General features: G+C 37.7%; 1 protein-coding gene across 15 annotated transcripts in view; it reads left to right on the plus strand.

The window, feature by feature from the left end:
• The window catches only part of SCAF8 (SR-related CTD associated factor 8), a 171622-nt gene that overhangs the window by 59076 nt on the left and 91771 nt on the right, over positions 1-20775 (plus strand). For 12 of the 15 annotated variants that reach the window (XR_006654243.3, XR_006654245.3, XR_006654242.3 and 9 more), the window contains exons 16-20: positions 1803-1936; positions 3371-3515; positions 5350-5418; positions 8169-8384; positions 9338-10802. Coding sequence is in view for 4 of the 15 variants with exons in the window: in XM_045188928.3 (XP_045044863.1) it covers positions 1803-1936; positions 3371-3515; positions 5350-5418; positions 8169-8384; positions 9338-10788 (2015 nt within the window). In the remaining 11 variants the exon portion in view is untranslated. Of the gene's footprint in view, positions 1-1802; positions 1937-3370; positions 3516-5349; positions 5419-8168; positions 8385-9337; positions 11450-20775 lie in introns of those variants that run through there. The other 3 variants (XM_045188930.3, XM_071219644.1, XR_008425498.2) reach the window with 2 other exon arrangements.

Below are 20775 nucleotides of genomic sequence, written 5' to 3' on the forward strand. Positions count from 1 at the left end.
GCACTGTTAATTGTTTTAAAAAGTACTCTTAAAACCTATACGAGTTTTTCATGATAGGGTGAATTGTGATTGTTCTAGTTCCTGGATTCTTCCCCCAAAAGAGAAAAACTACGAAACACCACTGTGTTCAGTGGACGTGCTTGACGGGTTCTGTTTCACAGTGTCAGAGTTCAGGTAGTGTTTCAGAAGCCTGTAAATGTAGCATTTTTTTTGCTTGTCTTTAACAAAATTTGCTCTTTAAGAGAGAGTTGTATATTGCATTTATGGAGGTTTTTTTAAACCAAATATTTCAATTCCTTGAGTTTAAATGAGAACTGGAGACTTCAGAAGCTTCTTTGAAAAACTTCCTAGATTATTTTGATTAGTATCCATGTTGAGAATGGCAGGAATAGACTCTTTGTTTAGAAAGCTATGGTTCATATGCATGCAGTTTGAGAATGCTTATAACAAATGGTCTTCTGGCTTGTTTTTTAAAAAAAACTTGTCATTTTTATTTTTAAAAATTTCAGTTAAAAATGGTTATCAATTATAACCAGTAAAAATACTTAAAAGAATTGAAATATGATATGGTATTTCTTCACATCTTTTTAGCATAATGAGCTAATTTTTAGAATATTTTTGTTCTTAGACCAGTGTGTATATCAGAGTTTTTTGGTTGTTTTCTTGTCAGTTTCTTGTGTTATTTCTTACGGATGTTTCTCCAGAATATTTATTCATTTAACAAATATTTTAGTTCTACTCTTTGCCAGGCATAATTTTAGGAATTGGGATTATAGCAGCGAGGCAGACAGACAGAAACCCTCCCTCTCCTGCAGTGCACACGGTAGTACTGAGGTTGATAACCTCGAGCCTCTAGGCCAGACCTTGCCGGCGGTCTGTTCTGTAAGTAAGAGTTTATAGAAACACAGCCGTGCTCATTTGCAACAGAGAACATATGGCCTGCAAAGTCTAAACTTCTTTAGTGTAGGAAAAGTTTGCAAACCATGCTCCCGTGGAAAGAAAGACCATGAACAGAAGAGATAAACTATACAGCACTTCTGTGTCGCTGGGTTTTAGTGAGATGCATCAGAGCAGGGGACAGGCAGTTTTGGTGTGGACACGATTCAGTGTAAGTGATTGAAGGAGGTCTGGTGGAGAGGGAGGTATTTGAAGCGGGGAGATGTGTGGCCACCTGGGGAAAGAGCATTCCATGTAGAGGTCCAGCAAGTGCAAAGTCTATTTAAAACATCGTGAGACCGTCATGGCTTGAGCAGATTCAGGGAGGAGTGTGCAGTAGGAGATGCAGTCAGAGAGAGAGGATGAAGAAGTCATGTAAAGTCTCAGCAGTCATTGCAATGACTTTGCTCCTTAATCTGAGGGAGATGGAGAACCATTGGAAGAACTATCAGAGCTTCTTTGTTCTATTTTTGCCTAGCTGTATATTCAGAAAGATTATTCTGTATTGGGTCAGTACTTGTTGCTCTTCCCTTGTGACAAAATACGGAATAAGGTTGGTTCCTTTTGTGTCAGACAGCCTTTGAGAATGTAACGTATCTGTTACATTCCTTCTAAGTGTTTTCTCTGAATCAGATATTTCAACATCTTCCATTTTTGGCTTGTGTCATGCTTTGGACTCCTTGTATCTTAATCAGATTTATCTGGGCAAAGCCTAGATTGGCACCTGGAGTGTTGTGAACACATCTTAAAGATGGGTGCGCCAGGTAGTTGAAGGAATTAGACAAGCATGGAATAAATGCATACGTAGAAATAAGACTAAAAGTTGCACCTATCTAGAGGAAATCAATTTCAAATGTTTTGTTTAGAGTGGGAAACTGTGAAAAGCTCAGAACCTGTTAAAGAGACCGTCCAGACAACTCAAAGCCCACCTCCAGTTGAAAAGGAGACAGTGGTCACAACCCAGGCAGAGGTTTTTCCTCCACCTGTTGCTATGTTACAGGTTAGTGCTGGGTGTTTTTGTTGTTGAATGTTTTGTTTTACATTTCTGTTTATACTCATGTATTTACTTTATAAAACTGGGAGGAAATTGTCCAAAATGGAATAAAAATGAGTGATATCAAACATTTTTTTTTCAAAACATTTTTTTAGACATGGTCTAATTTATATTTAAGTATTTATTTATTGAACAGATAATTACTAATTGTCTGCTCTGAGACATTTACTGTTTTAGGCACCTGAGATTGGGGTAAATCAGTGGGGGGAAAAAAACAAACTCAAACCCCTGCCCTTTTGGAGCTTTTGTTCTCAAAAAAGGAGGCAGAAAATATAAAGTAAGTAAGGTTATGAGATACTGTGGAAGGAAAAGGGTAGTGTAAGGATGATCAGCCTGGGTAGGTGATATAGTCTTAACTAACATGGTCAAAGTAGATAATTGAGAATGAGACATTTGAGCAACATCTTAAAGTTCCTGAGGGAATTAACCATTTGGCTCTCCAAGGAAAAGTCCCTAGACCAGGAGCAGGCTTGGTGTGCTCCAGGAATAGCAAGTGGGCCTGAGTGAAGTGAGTGAGAGGCAACATAGTAGAAAGGAGACCTAGAAGGACTTTGGTTTTCAATCTGAGATGTGGAGCCTTTGGAGGATTTGAAGGAAGAAGTGGCTTGACCTGACTGAAAGTCTGAAAGGATTTCACTGGATACTGTTTTGAGAGTAGACTAGTGGGCGTCGATGAAAGCAGGGAGACCAGTGAAAAGACGGTTGGAGAAATCCAGATGCGAGATGATGTAGACTCAGACTGGCGTGGTAGCAGTGCAGGAATGGGAAAGTCTGTGGGAACAGTTGTTTCGGGAAGAACAATTGGGAGTTCAGTTGTGTGCATATGAAGTGTCTTTCAGACAGCGAAATTAAGATGTTGAATAGACCATTGATATAATAGGGAGTTTAGAAGAAAGGTACAGCCTAGTGCAGATAAATATTTGGGAATTATTGTACCTAGGATGAGTACAAAGTTTTTATGCTAGTAGTAGAAAATAAATTTATGAGAAATTGGAGTCATTTTAAAGCTGTTATTGATATGCTTGCGGTGGTAGGTTGCGTAACAGCGGTAGGTGTTATGAACTTAGTGGAAAATGGCAATTTAAAATTGAGTCTGATACACACTATTCAAGTAGACGCCCATTACTTTATATCACTTGGATGTCAGATAGATTTCACAATTTCATGTGTACTGTCTGTTGACTAATAATGCCTTTCTTTTACCCCGAGTAGGCTTACTTACAAGTATACAAAAAGGAAAAAGCAAAGCAGCTTAGTATAATGGTATTTGTTAACCTTCCTAAACAAGAAATAGAAATAATTTACCTTTAGATATTCCAAGATGTAATCACTGCAGTTGGATAAAATGATTTACGGACTTTCTATTTTCTACCCACAAAGATTCCAGTAGCACCAGCTGTGCCTACAGTTAGTTTAGTCCCACCAGCATTTCCTGTGTCCATGCCGGTTCCTCCTCCTGGCTTCAGTCCACTCCCTCCACCTCCTTTTCTACGAGCAAGTTTTAACCCTTCACAACCACCTCCTGGTAAGGAAATTTTGTCTTATTAATGGAACTCCATGTAGAATATTACTTAAACTGTTCTTTTTCCAGGTTAAAATGCTATAGAGCAGTGATTTCAAACCTGAGCATACACCAGAGTCACTTGGAGGGTATGGGAAAGCAGAGATTGCTGGGCCAGCCTCTTTTGCTTCATTGTGCCGGGGGGTGGGGAGGGGGGCGGTGGGGAGGGGGGCGGTGCAGACGACACAAGACATTGCATTCCTAACAAGTCCTTCAGGTGATGCAAATTGTTGGAGGACCACACTTTAAGTAGCATTGACAGAGAGAAGATAAGGAATCCTTTAAAATTATTGATATGCTCTTAAAATATTTTAAATTTTATGTTGAAATTTTTTAAAGTTTATCTTCGTACGAGGATATGATTATTTATTGTTTTCAGTTTTGGGTTTTTTTTTCTGTTTGTTTTTTTAGAGACAGTAAGGGAGGGAAAGAGGGGAGAGAGAGAAAAAGAGAAAGAAAAGAGAAATAAATACGTAGATATATACATGCACACACATATATACACACACGTGTGTGTGTATCAGACTGCCTCCCTTGCCTGCCGTGACCAGGGATCAAACCTGCAACATTTTGGTGTACAGGATGACGCTCCAACCGAGCCACCCAGCCAGAGCTAGGAATAATATCTTAAAATGCTAATTGAATCCGTAATACTTTTTTTTAAATCTAATTGTTGATAAAAGTTGCTTAAATCAGTGTTTAAGGAAACTGTGTCTAGGGAGAACAATAGTTTATGTAAATAACATCAATTAAATATAAATAATTGCTTATACAGAATTATTCACCTATTATAGGAATGAGGTACTCTAATTCGATTTTTGTAATTTAAGTTTTTAGCTGTTAGAGTTCCTAAAAATATTAATAAGGCCAAAAGTGAATTCACTGTCTGAAAATGGTTGTAATTCATTTGTCTTATAAAATTTTAAAATTATACTTTAATACATAACTTGAAATTGATGCAGATTTTCATTAGAATTTTATCTATTTTACATACTTGAAAATTACTCATGTGAAATATTTTCTGTATTTGTGATTTTAAAAATAAAAATTTTATTCAGAAGATGTTTAAATGATTACTTCAAACACCATACCATGTACACTTTATAAAGTCATTGTCTAGCATTCATTTGTTGAAAATCACATATTTTTATTATTATTTTCAGCAGCTGTTTCTCATTGAATTTAATGTTAGCTCTGTACTTTAAAGATGCAAGGGAGCAGGTTTATAGTTTGATCATTTGATATTTCAAATCATCACACAGCCAGTATTAAATTGAAGATTTATTTTAATGCTGAAAACATAATATAACAACCAAGGTTAATGAAAATATCTGATCTAGTGGGTAAGCATCATATATACCAAAGAAATCCAGTAGCACCGTTTACAGGTGAGATTGCATGTAATATCAGCAACTTGAAATGCAGTGTCTAACTCCTCAGGTAGTTACTCACAATGCTAACATAAACAGGCTGCCTGGCTTATATTAATCGTTAATTTTATGGCATTATAGAGAGTGCCACAGGACTTCAACAAATGGGTGAAAAATAGGATTGCTCATGATGAGGATCTCTATCCGTTACTTAGCTTACTCTATACTTACTCTATACTACGGATCAAATAAGGTAGTATATATAAAAGTAATTTTTAAAATGGAAGATACATTCACAAATACGAGGTTGTAGTAATGAAAGACTTTTATAAGAAAGTACGATTTCACTTAGAGCTATTGAGATCTTTGATTTAAAAGAAGTAACTTTCCCTATGTTATTTTATTCGGGGTCTTTTTTTTCCATGTAGGTTTCATGCCACCTCCAGTTCCACCACCTGTTGTACCACCACCTACTATTCCACCAGTAGTACCAGCACGTGAGTTTCCAGTTTTAGAATTTTCTTAATTCAGGGTAGCGTTAATGTGTCCTTTCTCATTCTTGTGAATTATTGTTCATTTTTTATGATGAAAGTTTCCATACATTTATTTTTTTGTTAAATTACTCTAAAATATTACAGCATCATTTGACAGTCCATGTTCAGATTTACTTTCTTGTCTCACAGTGTCTTTTTATGATTGGTTTACTTTAGTCAAAATTCAGAGAAGGGCCTCCACATCGTGTGTGTGTGTGTGTGTGTGTGTGTGCGAGAGAGAGAGAGAGAGAGAGAGAGAGAGAGAGAGACATCTTAATCTAGAGCAGGACTGCTCAAACATCGTTTTTAATTCTTCATATCTTTGACTTGTTGAAGAAACGGTTCACTTCTATATGCAAGATTCCAAATAATGGATTTGGATTTTTTGCTTCTTTGTGGTACTGAATCTGTTCCTCTAACTCTTTGAATTTCCTGTAAATAGGAAATTTTTAGCACCAAAGGCTTGCTTTGATTTCACTTCAGCTTTTTTGGTGAGAATTCTTAAAGGTGGGGTACTGTAGACCTGATATTACATCATACCAGGAGTGCCTTTTTTCCCTCCTTAAATGATGTTAAGATGTACCAGAGCATTCAGGTAGTGGAACCTGGTGATTAAAATGGTTTCATTCATTAATCATTATTACCTAAATCTACTTCTCATTAGTTTCAAAGTGGTGATTTTTTGATTTTTATAATTCCTTACATATTTCTTACCTAGAATTTTTCTGTAAAGAAAAACTTGCCCTGGCTGGTATGGCTCAGTGGATTGAGCCAGCAGCTTTCGAACCAAAAGGTCACCAGTTTGATTCCTAGTCAGAGCACATGCCTGGGTCGAGGGCCAGGTCCTCACTTTGGGGCGTGTGAGAGGCAATCGGTGGATGTTCCTCTCCCTCTCTTTCTCCCTCCCTTTCCCTCTCTCTAAAAGTAAGTAAATAAAACACACACACACACAACTTACTAACCAATAGTATGTAGCTACCTTGAAAAACAGTTGTACAGGTAGATGCTAAATTCTTTCCTGTAAATGCCATTTTTGAGAGTAATGAGTCAGTTCTGTGGTATTTCCAGTTACATCCAACAGCTGAAGCTGGGACAGAATTTCTCTTACTTCTCTTCCTCTTTTCCCTTTCCCTTCATTTCTTTCTCCTTATTTTCTTTAGTGTTTATAGATTATGCAGTTGCATTCACTTTTCTCTTTGCAATTTAATTTCATCCTTGACTGTGAGAGACCATTCATGTTGCCTATGTATCTTTTTGAGATGACTACATCAGTTTTTGAGAGTTTCTTAGTTTTTTTAGCCCAATATTGGCCCAGAGGACTTTATTGTAAAGAGAGTGTATATGATAGAGAGCTTCCCTTTTGATAGTACCCCTTTTCCTTATATTTTTAAACTCCTTACTCTCCTCTAGTGTCTAGAAGTTTTTTTTGTTATTGTTGGTTAAGTAGGAAGAATTACTTTTTCTGAAAATTAGAAAAGTGTTCACCATTTACAGATACTCATCCTAGAGCCTACCTCTCAGTTATTTTTTTCTTAATTTACTTATTTTGGAACATCTGGGATACATTTAATAGAAAAAGAGAAATGCCACTGTGTTCCAGATACTCTCCTATTTGCTTACGTGGTCTCATTTAATTCTCATAATTTTTATACATGGCCCCAGGTGGTCTCATCCCAGCTTTACAGCTTTCTTTCATGCTAACAGGTTGTCCAGATAATCCAGAGTAAAATGTGAGGCTAATACAGTTCCTAAAAATCCCCAAGTAAATGACTTAACAGTGTATGATATAAATTGGACTAAAAGTTCTAAATATTTAATTGTCATTTTATATTCTTCTAGTTCTGTTTTTTAACACATAAATGATACAGACTTTTCTATATCATTTAGGGGCTTTTCTACCCATTCTTTGAATTTCTTGTCCACTTTATCTCCTCCTATCTGATGAGTACTTAAACCTTGTTTGACAACAAGAAGTGAATACAAGGACTGTAGTCCATTGTAATTTCAAGGGGATGGGCAGATTTTTATTCTCATACATATTTGTCAGTCTGCACAAATCATTTCTGTATGTTCATATGTACGTGTACTAGCATCCTTGGAAAACTATGGGGTTTTTTGTGTGTGTTACTGGGATTTTCTTAAGTTATTGGTCCTTACATTAGTAAACATCTTTGTGCAAATATTTGAAAAAAATTTTGCAATTTTTAAAAAAAAGTTTTCTAAATAAAATTTATTGTCTTCATGGTGACACATTCATCATTTTGAGTGTCAGTTGTTACACAAAGTGCTGGGTGACCCAGAGATGCTATAAAATGAAACACTCAAGCTGCTGAAAGTTAGCTTTCATTGTAAGTGAAACAGCGGGATCAACAGAAAATTCCTATACAGCAGGTCCTTGAATAAGGCAGTTGCATTCAGTGTTGTTGGTTATAATGTCTCTGAGATGCTGTGGGAACTTAACTCTTGTTTATATAGTCTATGGTAAAATTGGTTTCGTTATGCATCATTTTAAAGTCACAGAACCTATCCACAACAGTAGGTGAGGACTCACTGTGTTCATGTTAATTGAGCAGTCTTAACCAAACAATTGGGGAGAGAGAATAGGAAGTCATTTAAAACTTTGGCAAGGCCATTGTTAGTCATGGTTAATATTAACTTAGCACATGAATTATTAGATAATTAAGTCTGAAAATATTCTCTCCCTCTTTAAACAGCTTTAGTGCAGCCGCCATTATCCATGACTCCAGAAACTGTGAAGGAGGTTGGATTTGGTAGCCTTGTTTTACCAGGTGGTCCTGTTGCCAGCAATCTTGCTGCTTCCGCTTTGCCAGCTGGAAATGTTTTTAATCCTACTAAACAAGCAGAGCCTGAAGAAAAAGTACCTCATCTTATAGACCACCAGATTTCTTCTGGTGAAAACACCAGATCAGGTAAACTAAAATAAAAATCCCCAGAAGTAAATACTTATATCATAAGCACTGCTTCTCTATGGTGGTATTTTAATTCTGAGGTGCCGTGCATTTATAACCTGTTTAAGGCACAAGTGTTGAAATGCTGATTTTTTAAAAAAATATCTTCACCCAAGGACATGCTTATTGATGTTAGAGAGAGGGGTTGGGAGGAGGAGAGAGAGGGAGAGAAACATCGATGTGAGAGAGAAACGTTAATCGGTTGCTCCCTGTACATGCCCCAACCGGGAACTGAACCTACAACTTAGGCATGTGCCCTGACTGTAAATAGAGCCCACGACTGTTCAGTTCATGGGACAGCACTCCAACCAACTGAGCCACACTAGCCATGGTGAAATGTCTGTTAAAAAAAATTTGGCACTCTGTTCAGAATGGTGCAGATTTTGACACTTCCATTATGGCCGTTCTCCCTCCTTTTTTGCTTATCGGGACTGCTTTAATACGTTGTTATCAAAATAAGATTGCACAAACTATGAATATGTACAAAACAATAAAAGTAAACAATTAATAGATATAAATAACTTACTTCTCTCAGGCATTACCTAGCCAGGTCTACAGATAAATACGGTGTTTGAAAGCAGCAAGTTCCTTTTTTTTCCATGGCACCACTATTAGTATTTGAGAATTGTGGTTTAGAAAGACTTTTGTTAAAGATGGAGAAACAGTATAAAACCTGGCATTTTCGTTAACTTAAAGATCATGTAAAATTTTAGGCAACAGCCCCACTTATGTTTTAATATTTAAATTTCACTATACATGGTATTAATTTTAGCTTTAATTTTTACTTAATATACTTTGAATCTTGGGAAACAAGTAGCTGATTAATTCTAAGCTAACTGTTGGAAATTATAGCGTTAGTTTTCTTTTCATACCAGAATAATTTTTTTCTCCCCCATCCCCCATTTCCATTTTAGTGATTCCAAATGATATTCCAAGTAGCCCTGCGATTTTAGGACAGCCACCAAATGTGACAAGCAATGCTGGCATTCTTGGAGTTCAAAGACCAAATGTGTCAAGTAATCCTGAAATTCTTGGAGTCCGGCCATCTAACGTTTCTAGTAGTTCTGGGATTATTGGAGTCCAGCCACCAAATATTCTGAATAACTCTGGAATTTTGGGAATACAGCCACCAAGTGCTTCGAGTAATTCTGGACTTTTGGGAGTGCTACCCCCCAGTATCCCTAACAATTCTGGACTTGTAGGAGTACAGCCACCAAATGTTCCAAATACATCTGGACTTTTAGCAACACAGCCACCAGCTGGGCCTCAAAACTTACCCCCTTTAAATCTCTCTAGTCAAAGGATGCCTATCATGCCCATGTTAGACCTTCGTCCAGGACTGATACCACAGGCACCTGGACCAAGATTTCCTTTACTACAGCCTGGAATTCCACCCCAGCGAGGAATCCCTCCCCCATCGATCCTTGATGCAGCTCTTCATCCACCCCCCCGTGGTCCCTTTCCTCCAGGAGATATCTTCAGTCAGCCAGAAAGACCTTTTCTAGTTCCTGGAAGGCAGAGTATAGACAATATTACTAATCCAGAAAAAAGGATACCACTTGGGAATGATAACATTCAACAGGAAGGAGACAGAGATTACCGGTTTCCTCCTATAGAAACCAGGGAAAGCATGAGTAGACCTCCCCCGGTGGATGTTAGGGAGGTAGTTGGACGGCCTGTGGATCCAAGAGAAGGTCCTGGGAGGCCTCCACTAGATGGTAGGGATCATTTTGGAAGACCTCCTGTAGATATTAGAGAAAATCTTGTGAGGCCAGGTATGGATCATCTTGGTCGAAGAGACCACTTTGGCTTTAATCCAGAGAAACCGTGGGGGCCGAGAGATTTTGATGAGAGAGAGCATCGAGTTCTACCTGTCTTCACTGGTCCAAAAGGCTTACATGAAGAAAGAGGTAGATTCCGGTCTGGAAACTATCGGTTTGATCCTAGAAGTGGTCCTTGGAACAGAGGATTTGGGCAAGAAGTACACAGAGATTTTGATGACCGCAGAAGACACTGGGAGAGGCAGAGGGATAGGGATGACAGAGATTTTGATTTCTGCAGAGAAATTAATGGAAATCGTCTTGGACGAGATAGAATTCAAAACACCTGGGTCCCCCCTCCTCAAGCTCGGGTTTTTGATTTCTTTGAAGGGGCCACTTCTCAACGAAAAGGTGATAATGTGCCTCAGGTTAATGGCGAAAACGCTGAGAGACATGTTCAACCACCACCTTTACCAGTACAGAATAATCCTGAACTTTATGAGAAACTGACATCTTCAAGTGAAATAAACAAGGAGAAGAGTGACACAGTTGCTGATATAGAAAGTGAACCAGTGGTAGAAAGCACAGAAACTGAGGGGACATAATCATCACTCAGTAGGTAAAAGATACCTTTTGTAAAGTTGTCATCTCTCTGTAATAGATTAATGGCTGACTGGACCATAGTTGTTCACTTTTGTCTGCCAGAATTAAGTTAATCTGATGTTCATGTTCACTTTTCTCTTAAAATAATTGTACAACTGACTTGTATAGACATTGTTCTTAATATGAACATGGTAGGTAAACATTTTTTATTTTTCTGATAAAATATAAATGTTGCCCCCTGATTCTTTTAACTTCAAGGAAATGAATAACAGCTTGTCAGAGACTTCCTATGGAAGAAAGGAATTTATAGATACTACCATTAGGTTGGATATGGCAATAGATATATTTCAAAATAGCAAGTCGTGGTATATCTTACCCATATCTTTAGGCTGCTGCAGAATTTTAAGGTAATAGACCAAGCTGTGATATTTTATGCAAAGACTGGCTCTAGATATTTGAGGAGCACAATACAGAGATTTTAAAAAGTGATTTTGTAAAATCTACACTATGGTCTCTGTTTCTCCAAAGTAAGTGTTTGTGATTTGTTCCTCATACTGCAGTGAGTATAAAGAAAAAAGAAAACAACGACGTAAATATTAAAGTACGTTTCAATGTTGGGTGAATTTTGTTTTTAGATGCCAATAAAACTTACTTGTTTGATAACAGTGTTCTAGGAATTGTATTTTTTTAACCTACAAGTTCTTAAACCCTGAATCATTAGCAGCATGTGCTTAGTGGCAGAAATTCTCTATTACTCTTAATAACAACGAAGAAGAACTGTATGGTGGAAAAAGCATGTACTTTAATATAAAAATCATGCAGTCTCATTAGTTTGTATGTACTATCTGTGTATTTATTGTGTAAGTCATACAGGGTTGTTGTTTTTTTGTTTCTCTGCATGTCTTTTCATTTACATACAGAGAAAAATTGATGGTGATAGTTTAGATAATAAAACATTTTTAACAACTGGACAGAAAGGGAAATTTGGCTAATTGATATTGCTCATAGTTACAGCTCTTAGCCTTTATGAAGGGAAAATAAGAAATACTGTAGATAAATATATTGGCAGTTTGGCAATATTTTTTTAATACAGTTAAGCATGAAGGCAGATTGAGCATGGACCCAAATTTCATGTAGACGCTTGCATTGCTCTGTTTTACACTGCATTTACTCTTCTGCCTAGGCGTGGTAGTATGAAACTTGGCCGGTCACTTGCCCGAAGTGAATATCTTAATGGCACAAAATGAATAGTGGTGTTGATGGGTTTAAACACATTAATTTGTACACAAAGCGTCCATCCTGTGTTTTGTAGGCTCTGGGTAGCACTCTTCAGATTCATTTCCAAGGTAAACTGAGTAGCAGAAATACTTGGTTTGGTTTCCTGTTAATTATTTATTTTTGTTTTAATTTTCATTTATCTGATGTCCGTGTCTCCTTTGGGTTTTACATATATACATATATGTGTAAAACCATTGGTGTTTTTTCATTTCTAATGATGGCTTTCATTTGGTCCTATGAATAGTCATTTAGTTTCCTGTGTATTTCCAACAATTCATCATTTGCTCTGTTTATCTAGAGTTCTTAAGTTAGCTTTGTCAACTCCCTCTCTCTCCTTAGGATTATACCATATGTTCATAGTGGGAGGGTTTGCTTACCTTATCAAATGACCTAGAGAGCACTAGACCTTTAAGGTTCCTGGGCAAAAATAAAGTCTTCTTACAGGTTTTGATCAAAATAGCAAGTTGATTATATTGTTATTTGGAAAAGTGGGAAGGGGGAACTTCATGTTTACTTTAAGGTAATTCAGTTTACTTCCATAATTGCAGTTGGTTTCTGATCTTTTCATTAGGGTAACAGGAAAACTGTGATAACAGTGTGGTTTTAATGTCTGGGGCAGATTTGCCTTGTTTTCAGGGAAATTATATTGACTAGTATACCTCTCAAACTCTTTTTATTGCATTTACCATTTTTAAAATTATTGACATTCACTTGGATTAGATAATATGAAAGAATGTGAGGCTTTTCACTGACTTTTAATCCCAGGCTTTTTAATCACTCTTTGGGCTTTTATGTGCAAATTTGAAAACAAAGTATGTTGCAAGTGTTGCACTGGTTTAAAGATTGTGGTCATGCAAGTTTCCGAGTCAGCTGTCAGTGCAGAATCTAGAAACCTGTCTTGGAAATGAGTGACACTCCTAACACAGCTGAAAAAAATTGTGTGTACTTGTTCTCACGTTGTCCTTGTTTTGTTGTATGGTATTTGAAAGGATATTTAATCTTTCTCATACTGAACTTGAAAAATCGATATTTATGTTCACCATTTTTAAAAATTATGAACAGAAGAGTTGACTGTCTTCCTTTGATAAGTTCGAATAGGACCTATCACAGTTTTGATGCTTTTGATCACAGTGTTGTCACTAGAATGCTGGCAACTCGGAATAGTAAGCAAGGGGTGGCGTAACCACTTCACTCTAATCAAATGACTTACAGTGCTCCAGGCAGTGTCTGCATTAGACACTGGATCACACGGTGGTGTCACTCGTGATTTGTTAGAATGACAGGACCTGCAGTATCAGTAGGCTGCAGTATTACTACACATTAACTATTAATATATAAGTGGTTGTTTATGTCTGCAGACATTTCATCAACCATTGGCTTCTGTTCTTGGCATAGATGCATATACTGTACTTTGATCATTTATATTGTAGATAGAACGTATTTTACAGCAAAGTAGTCTTTATCTGCAGCATACCGGTGGAATGCTCCTTTATTCTAATTTTATATCAATACATAGGGTGGACAAATACCTAGAAAGCATAGGAAGATGGAATAGTGTAATTTTTTTTACTTAAAACTCTGGAAATTATATAATAATTAATTGATAAACTTTGTTATTTATTATATTATCAGAATTGTTTCTTTTGTCCTGGTATTTAGTTGCTTCATTAAATTTATTGACCATTTTTCACTCATATAAAAGGCTATAGTTTATGGAGCTACACATTTAGGGTTGGTTTGGGTGTGGGGCAATTGTGTTACACTTAAAGAGAAAAAGTTGCCTCTTTTAATTGGAAAAAACACTTTTTTATAAACACGTAGTGCATCAGATTTAAGGTGCCATTCAGAATTTTTTAAATGCTTCCAGTAAGACATGCCAGCGATTATAAAACCCATCTCTAATTTAGAAATGTCAAAATATGAAACATGTCTTAGAATCAAAGAATTACAGTATTCATTATGGAATAGATGTATTTTAGATGGGCACATCTAAAATTAAGGATAATTTGTATTCAATTAAAATTTTATACTTTATGTGCCTTCATCATTATTACTTTATTGGGTGCTATATTAATAAAATGTTTTAAGGGATTTTAACTCTTTCAAAGAAAGAAAACTAACATTTTTCTTTTTAAGTATTTTATGTAATGTAGAAAAGGAAAGCATTACCCTTACATTGTTAAGGTGGGCAAACTAAAACGCTGCATCGTGAGAGACTGCTGTGCGGCGGGGAGTTAGGTGTTCTTCTCTTCCATTCGTGCTGGATTTTTGTGTCAGGCGTCTTTTAAAATGGAACTTCAGTTGGTCTGTATTTTCCACTTCTGAAGTGGAAGAAAAAATCAGGTTACTATAGTTTATAATAGGAAACTTGAGAGCAAGATACCTTGGTCCAACAAAACTCTCTGGAATTAGAATTTAAAATTACTGGCCCAGGATGTTTTCTGTTGGTGATCATACTATGCAGAGGGGCGTGCATATCGGAAGCAGTTTGAAATACACTGTTTCTGTGGTTTTCAGGCAGGAAATACGGAGCTCTTTGAAAATTTGGGGGCTTGGGAGGGCCCCCACAAACTCTAGTACAGAATTGCCTGGGGTGATCCGTATGCACACACCCACCCCTACCCCGGGCGCATGCGTGCATACACCCCCCCCCAAACCACCACTGCAGATATATTAAAATATGTAAATATTTCATATTCTGTATACTTGAGATTTGTAAAATATTAAGTAAAATACTTAAGTGATACACAATTATTTTTCGTGTTTCAATAAAGTATATACTGATTTGTGGCAACTGGTGTTGGAGGATGAATAAAAATTAGACAAGTCCTTTGTCACAGTTGTTTTGAACTCAAGCATTAATCTAAAAATGAATTATGGCAAGAAAGGGATGGAAGAAAGCATATTGAGATGGTTTCTTTAGGAAGTTTTTTGACTCAAGTGAAACTTTGTTTAGGATACCTCAGAGAAAAATTTACTTTATAGTATGTAATTCTTTGATTATAGAAAGAGCCCATTTGGGACAAAATTGCAAGCATTAACTTAATCAGGGGCTAGACGTAGCGTTACTAGTGGGACTGCCAAGATGTGGGTTGCACATCAAAGAATAGTGCAAATCAGTATATTTTGGCCTGAGCCTGCTCAGACTGTTGCTTACCCTCTCTCTACGTAAGTCTCTCCTCTTTCAGGGGACTCTCTTCATCCCCTACGAACACTTCAAGTTAACTCGCCTTGTTCTAATCAAGATAGAGAACAAATAGTAATTAGTAATTTGTAAAAAAACCCACATACACACACACACACACACACACACAGTGTATCAAGGGATAGGATTGTGCTAATAGGCTTAACTTTATATTGTGCAAGAAAGGTCAGATAGTAGGATGAAGGACGTGCAGAGAGGGCTTGTGCACTGAGCTCAATAGATGGGAGTGAGCGAACCTCTGAAACTTGTTTCTTCGAGCCCTGAGAACTAGACGAGTTTCCCGAGCATATTACGCTGGCACAGCGTGCCAGCAGTAGTAGCTACGCAGCGCTTGGTTGACCCGTGTTGCCCCCCGCCCCAGCTCATTTTCACCCTGACCCACCTTGGTCAGCTGTCACTGGTTTGTTTTTTGCTTCCCTTCTCTGAATCTTCTAATCCTTCTCATTGTATCTCTCCAGCCTTCTTTTTGACCAAGGACTATCAATTGGATTTGTCTGTGTTGAAAGCAGTTTTGCTACCCTTTGGCTTGGGGGTTTCAGAGGTTATTTCCAGCATTTAAATACCTTGCATCTATGAAATAAGTTGTCTCTTCTATAAAAGACCAGTTGAAGGAGCAGGAGGAACAAAGGGAAAGACTAACAATATTGAAACACTTTTTAAAGAGAGCACAGATTTTTGCCTTTGGGTTTTCAAAACCGGCTTTAACTTTTGCTAGATGTAACCTCTTTGAACAAAATTACTCCACCTCTAAGCTCTCATAGTAATCTGTAGGGTTACATTTTTAAAATTATTACTGATGATACTAGTTAATATTTAATGGACATGTGCTATGAGAAGAACTAGAATAATTTTATTGCCTGCATAATATAATCCACATGACAGTCCTGTGAGGTGGTTGTTATTTTAATACCTGTTTTGCTAAAGAGAAACCTAAATCTCAGATTTAAGTGACTTCCCAAAGTCTCATAACTTGCAAATATTTGAGCAAAGATTGAAACCCAGATCTACTAAATTTAAAAATTAGTCCATACCACCTAATAAAGTGCCAGGCATACATCACAGAGGCTCACCAACTATTCCCCTTCTCTTTAGAAAAGGCAAATTTGTTCACAAAAGCATAAACTCGAAGAGCCCCACTGGGCTTATCCAAGGCTACAGTTAAACAGTAATGTAAGTTGTGTTTTCATGGTTACAAGTGTACGTGGGGCTGTCGTATTGTGCTCTAGTTAAACTGTCGCTGCAGCTTCATTCTTAGAGTCTGTGTCCAGGGTTTGTTTTTTTCTTAAGGTTACACATGACATAATATTGTTAACTTTCTTAATAACTTGACACTTTGGAGGCATATTTCTGTTACATTGATATTAAATAAGATTTCTTTTTTACTTTCCCCCCAAATTAAATAAAATTTCAAAACTTTTTATCCTTTAAAATTATTTAATACATGTAAAGCAGAGCCAGCGATAGCTGGGAAATTTACATTTTAGATTTTGGCTTTGGTAGCTTCCTTCCAAAATTTGGTGTTTGTGCACTGTATGTCTAGCCAAAACCTAGTACCTGTTTCCTTGTGCATTAAAGTCCTTTACTAAGAATACTCCATGACGTGAATTAAATGAGCTATGTACATTACACATAGTAAAAATTCAGTATCAGTCTTTATTCAGCACTTGAATTCAGAGAGTTTAGAGACTAGCCTTCGTCTTCGGTGGCCGTGAGTAGGTTGCGGTTGTTTTACTTCGTTAGAATACATAACCCGATTCTAGGTTTTCTTTCTTTTCAAATCTTCAACTAACTAAAACATAGATTTGTGAAAGGTTTCATTCACCGCGTATCATGGGCTGGCCTTCGATCACCTTTTGCAGAGTCTTGGACAGATGACTCTGAACATCGTGGCCGTATTGCTGCCTGACCCACACATCAGGGGAACATGCTTATCATATTTGTGAGTTACATTGCTATTTCTACTAATTTTGCCAAAGGTAGTTATTTCTTTGCTTATGTTATGATCATTACATTAAATAAAATGTTCTTGCATTTGAACAATCATTTTTAAATGACACGACTCTTGTTTTTATTACCGAACTTGGGTCAGTTTACACATTAGTAAGAATATTAGTAAAATCAGAAGACTTGTATTAAATAAAATGATCTTTGAAAATATAACAGGAGAACTCGTTTAAAAATCGATCTTTCCTTCTGTGGTGATGGATGTCACTTTGAGCTTTTTAGTTGGAGAGGGTAGCACTTCCCATGTCAGAAGGTTCTGAAAAACATCACCTCTTACATCACTGTGGTCATGCCCAGGTGAAGGACTTAGAGATTTCTTAGTAGTAAAACCATCAGGACATCATTTATGACTCTGTTTTTTTAAAAACGTAAATAAAATGTATTTAATAATATTTTAATACAGCCCTCTCTCTTCAACATCCCCCTTTCTGAATTGTTAGTCGGTGTCTGTGACCACAGGCTGAAAATTGTCATTGCAGGGAGAGGGGTTTGTGGGTGGAGAGACTCAGTGTCTTTTAACCTCTGTGTTGCAGACACTGCGTAATTTATCAATGTCTTCAGGTACACACTGTTTGCTAGGATTTCTCTCTTCTTTACAAGTAAGCGGCAGACTTGCACTCCGTGGTCGCATAGCTTCTGATTCGTATACGTGTTTGAACCCAGGTTTTGCTGACTTCAGAGCTATGCTATACTTAAAGGTGCTTGCCAAAAGTTGGGTTGCTTGAAGCAACAAACGTGTATCCTCTCCCAGTTCCCGGGGCTGGAAGTCTGAAATCAAGATGTTGACAGGATCATGCTTTTTCTTAAGGCTCTAGAGGAAGACTCTTCTTCCCCTCCACACTGCTCGCAGTTCTCAGCAATCCAGGGTGCTCTCGGCTTCTAGGTGCATCACCCCAGTCTCTGTGCCTGTCACCACAGGGCAGTCCTCCATCGTGCTTGCGTGTTCACGTCATCTCCTCTGTGTCTAAGATTTCCTCCTGGAAGGGCACCATATATATTGGATTAGCGGTTCACCCCACTTCGGCATGACCTCATCTTAGCTAATTACATCTGCAGTGACCGTATTTCCAGATCAGGTCACGTTCTGGGAGTGCGGACTCACCATATTTTTGGAGAACACAGGTCGTAACAGCCTGTACCCTCAAGTTCGATAACTATTTAAGTCCTAAGTAAACAGACCTTTTACATTTGGGGACACACAGTGGGAAGGTAGTACATATTAGAGTGACAGAGCACATCTCACAGAATTCCATCTTTAAGTTACCTTGGATACACAACCATCACATTTGAATCCCTAATGTAAGTGTCGTAAACTGTTAAATACAACAGCACTGCCTAACTTTTTAGATGAATTGGTAGTGCCCATACCCTTAGGTTTTTTGGTAAGACTTGAACTGAAGAAATTTTCGAAGGTAACCCAGTAAGAGGAGTATTATATAGCAAAGAATCTGTTCACTGTTAATTTTCCTCGCATTAAAAAAATAGCTCTGACTTTTTAACAAGTGGAGAGTCTTTAGACCTCACTGCGTACAGCTAACCTGAAGAAGTGCAGCGTGTGTCTCCCCGTTTCACTTGCACTGTTCATCCTTTGGGCCAGTGTTAGCATCTGTTTTGTGTGCTCGCTACAGTTTCCTCTTAAGTACGTGCTATGACGGTATCATCTTGCCATTTCGGAGGTTGACTAGAAGTAGGTTATTTACCAAGTAAGTCACCAGTTCACAGTTTATCTAGTAGTATTGTGACCTTCATACAGTTCTCTTTTTTATAGAACTAGCCAGCAAAATCTTTTAGTTGATCAAATAAACAACAGCTTTGTATCTGACTGAAATTCAAATTACATGGCTCTATAGGTCTCTACTTAAGTAGGTGTCTTAACAAGGGCCCCTATAACTTTTACAGAAATCTGAACGGAGAATTCTGATTTTTGTTTGAGGAGTACCAAAGCACTTGGGACGCTGCCCGGCCGGTGGTAGTATTGCATAGATGTCACTGTTGGTATAATTGTCAGCAGTGGGTCACGGGGACTTTCCGGATGTGCAAATCACTGTTGTATATTAACTGCAAATAGTTAAGGGATTATTTGTGAAGATTTGAATGTTAGCCCAAACGTGGGGGAGGGAAGAGAGGGAGCTATGTGGTTCTTGAAGCTTAAGGAGACTTCTCAAGTCTTCCTGCCCCCAGTACGCGGGCAGTTGGAGGCACCTTGGTGCTTCTGACCCTCAGTACCTCCCTGTCGGCACAGCCGTGGGAGGCACTGGGCGGCCGGTGGGCATCCTGCTGGCCCAGGGGCCTGCCTGTCTGGACAAATGGCTGGTCTAATTTCAGGACGAACAATTAGAAAGCTTCCTTTGTTAATTGTTTACGTCTGGAGAGTAACAATTGGGTTGTTAAAAATATTATTCCTGATTTTCTTACACAGTGTAGTAGGAACTTAAGTTTAAAGAGTAGGTTTTCCCGTGGGACTTGAAAAAAGCTGCTAAGATTTATACTTTGCCCATGAATATATTCATGCTGGAAAAAATCGTTGCACCAAAATAAACTACTTTCTTGAACGTGGCTGAGTCAGGCCACTGTATTGGAAACCACATTTAGAAAAATGATTAAATTTTTTATTAGGCCTTCCCGTGTGATACTGAGTTTGCAAAACACCTTCAGAGCCATTTTATCCCAGAGTACCTAAGTCTGTCCAATAAAATTTGAGGTCTCAGGAAATTGCCTGTTTGGGGAGAGGAGTTAAGTTACTTGACTACTTACTGCTGGTTCTGAAACCTGTGGTCACTCATTGACGCCAGTGTAAGAAGACACAGTAGGGATCTCGGTTCCATTGGAAATTGCAGAATGCCCTAATCACCATAATTATCTGAACTTTCAAATGTATCAGAATGAAAAATAACAGCTAGATGCTTTAGGGGATAATGTAAAATTTAATTGTTACCTTGACCTAAAAAGCTTAATATGGAAGAGGGCAAGTCTTAAACTGTTACAACTCTGATCTTTCTTTGCCACATTGGTTCTTTTAAATTTATTTGTTGGCCTAAAGCTATAAATGTGGGACTTAATTTGGAGAAGTGTAAGTGCCTAGTGGACCTGCCCCCAAACTCACAATTTGAAGCCTTTAATTTAAGCAATGTGTTTATAGTTTTCTTTATAACTTTTGTGACTTATATCCTGGGCAAGTGAAATCATTAGTGCACATTTTAATCAATGGCAGACTAAGGTCGATTTCTAAACTAATAATCAGCTTTCAAAGGATCAAAAAAGGATTCTCCTCACCCCAAAAGCAATTCCGCTTAACTGACAGTACAAGTAGGGAATGAGGAAATGTTCATGGATGAAGAACAAATTCTGTTGGGAGTATTCACCTGGGGAACTGGGAACGAGGCCCTAGCCTTCCCTCTCATGAGCCTCTGGCTAGTGATGATTACTCTAGCTGTCCCGAAGTTGTCGATGAGGGTGTGGCCTTGATTCTTGTTTAAACCACTAAACGTAAAATGAAAATGAT

This window comes from Desmodus rotundus, chromosome 11 (genome assembly GCF_022682495.2).
Source record: "Desmodus rotundus isolate HL8 chromosome 11, HLdesRot8A.1, whole genome shotgun sequence".
In the NCBI taxonomy this organism is placed as follows: Eukaryota; Metazoa; Chordata; class Mammalia; order Chiroptera; family Phyllostomidae; genus Desmodus; species Desmodus rotundus.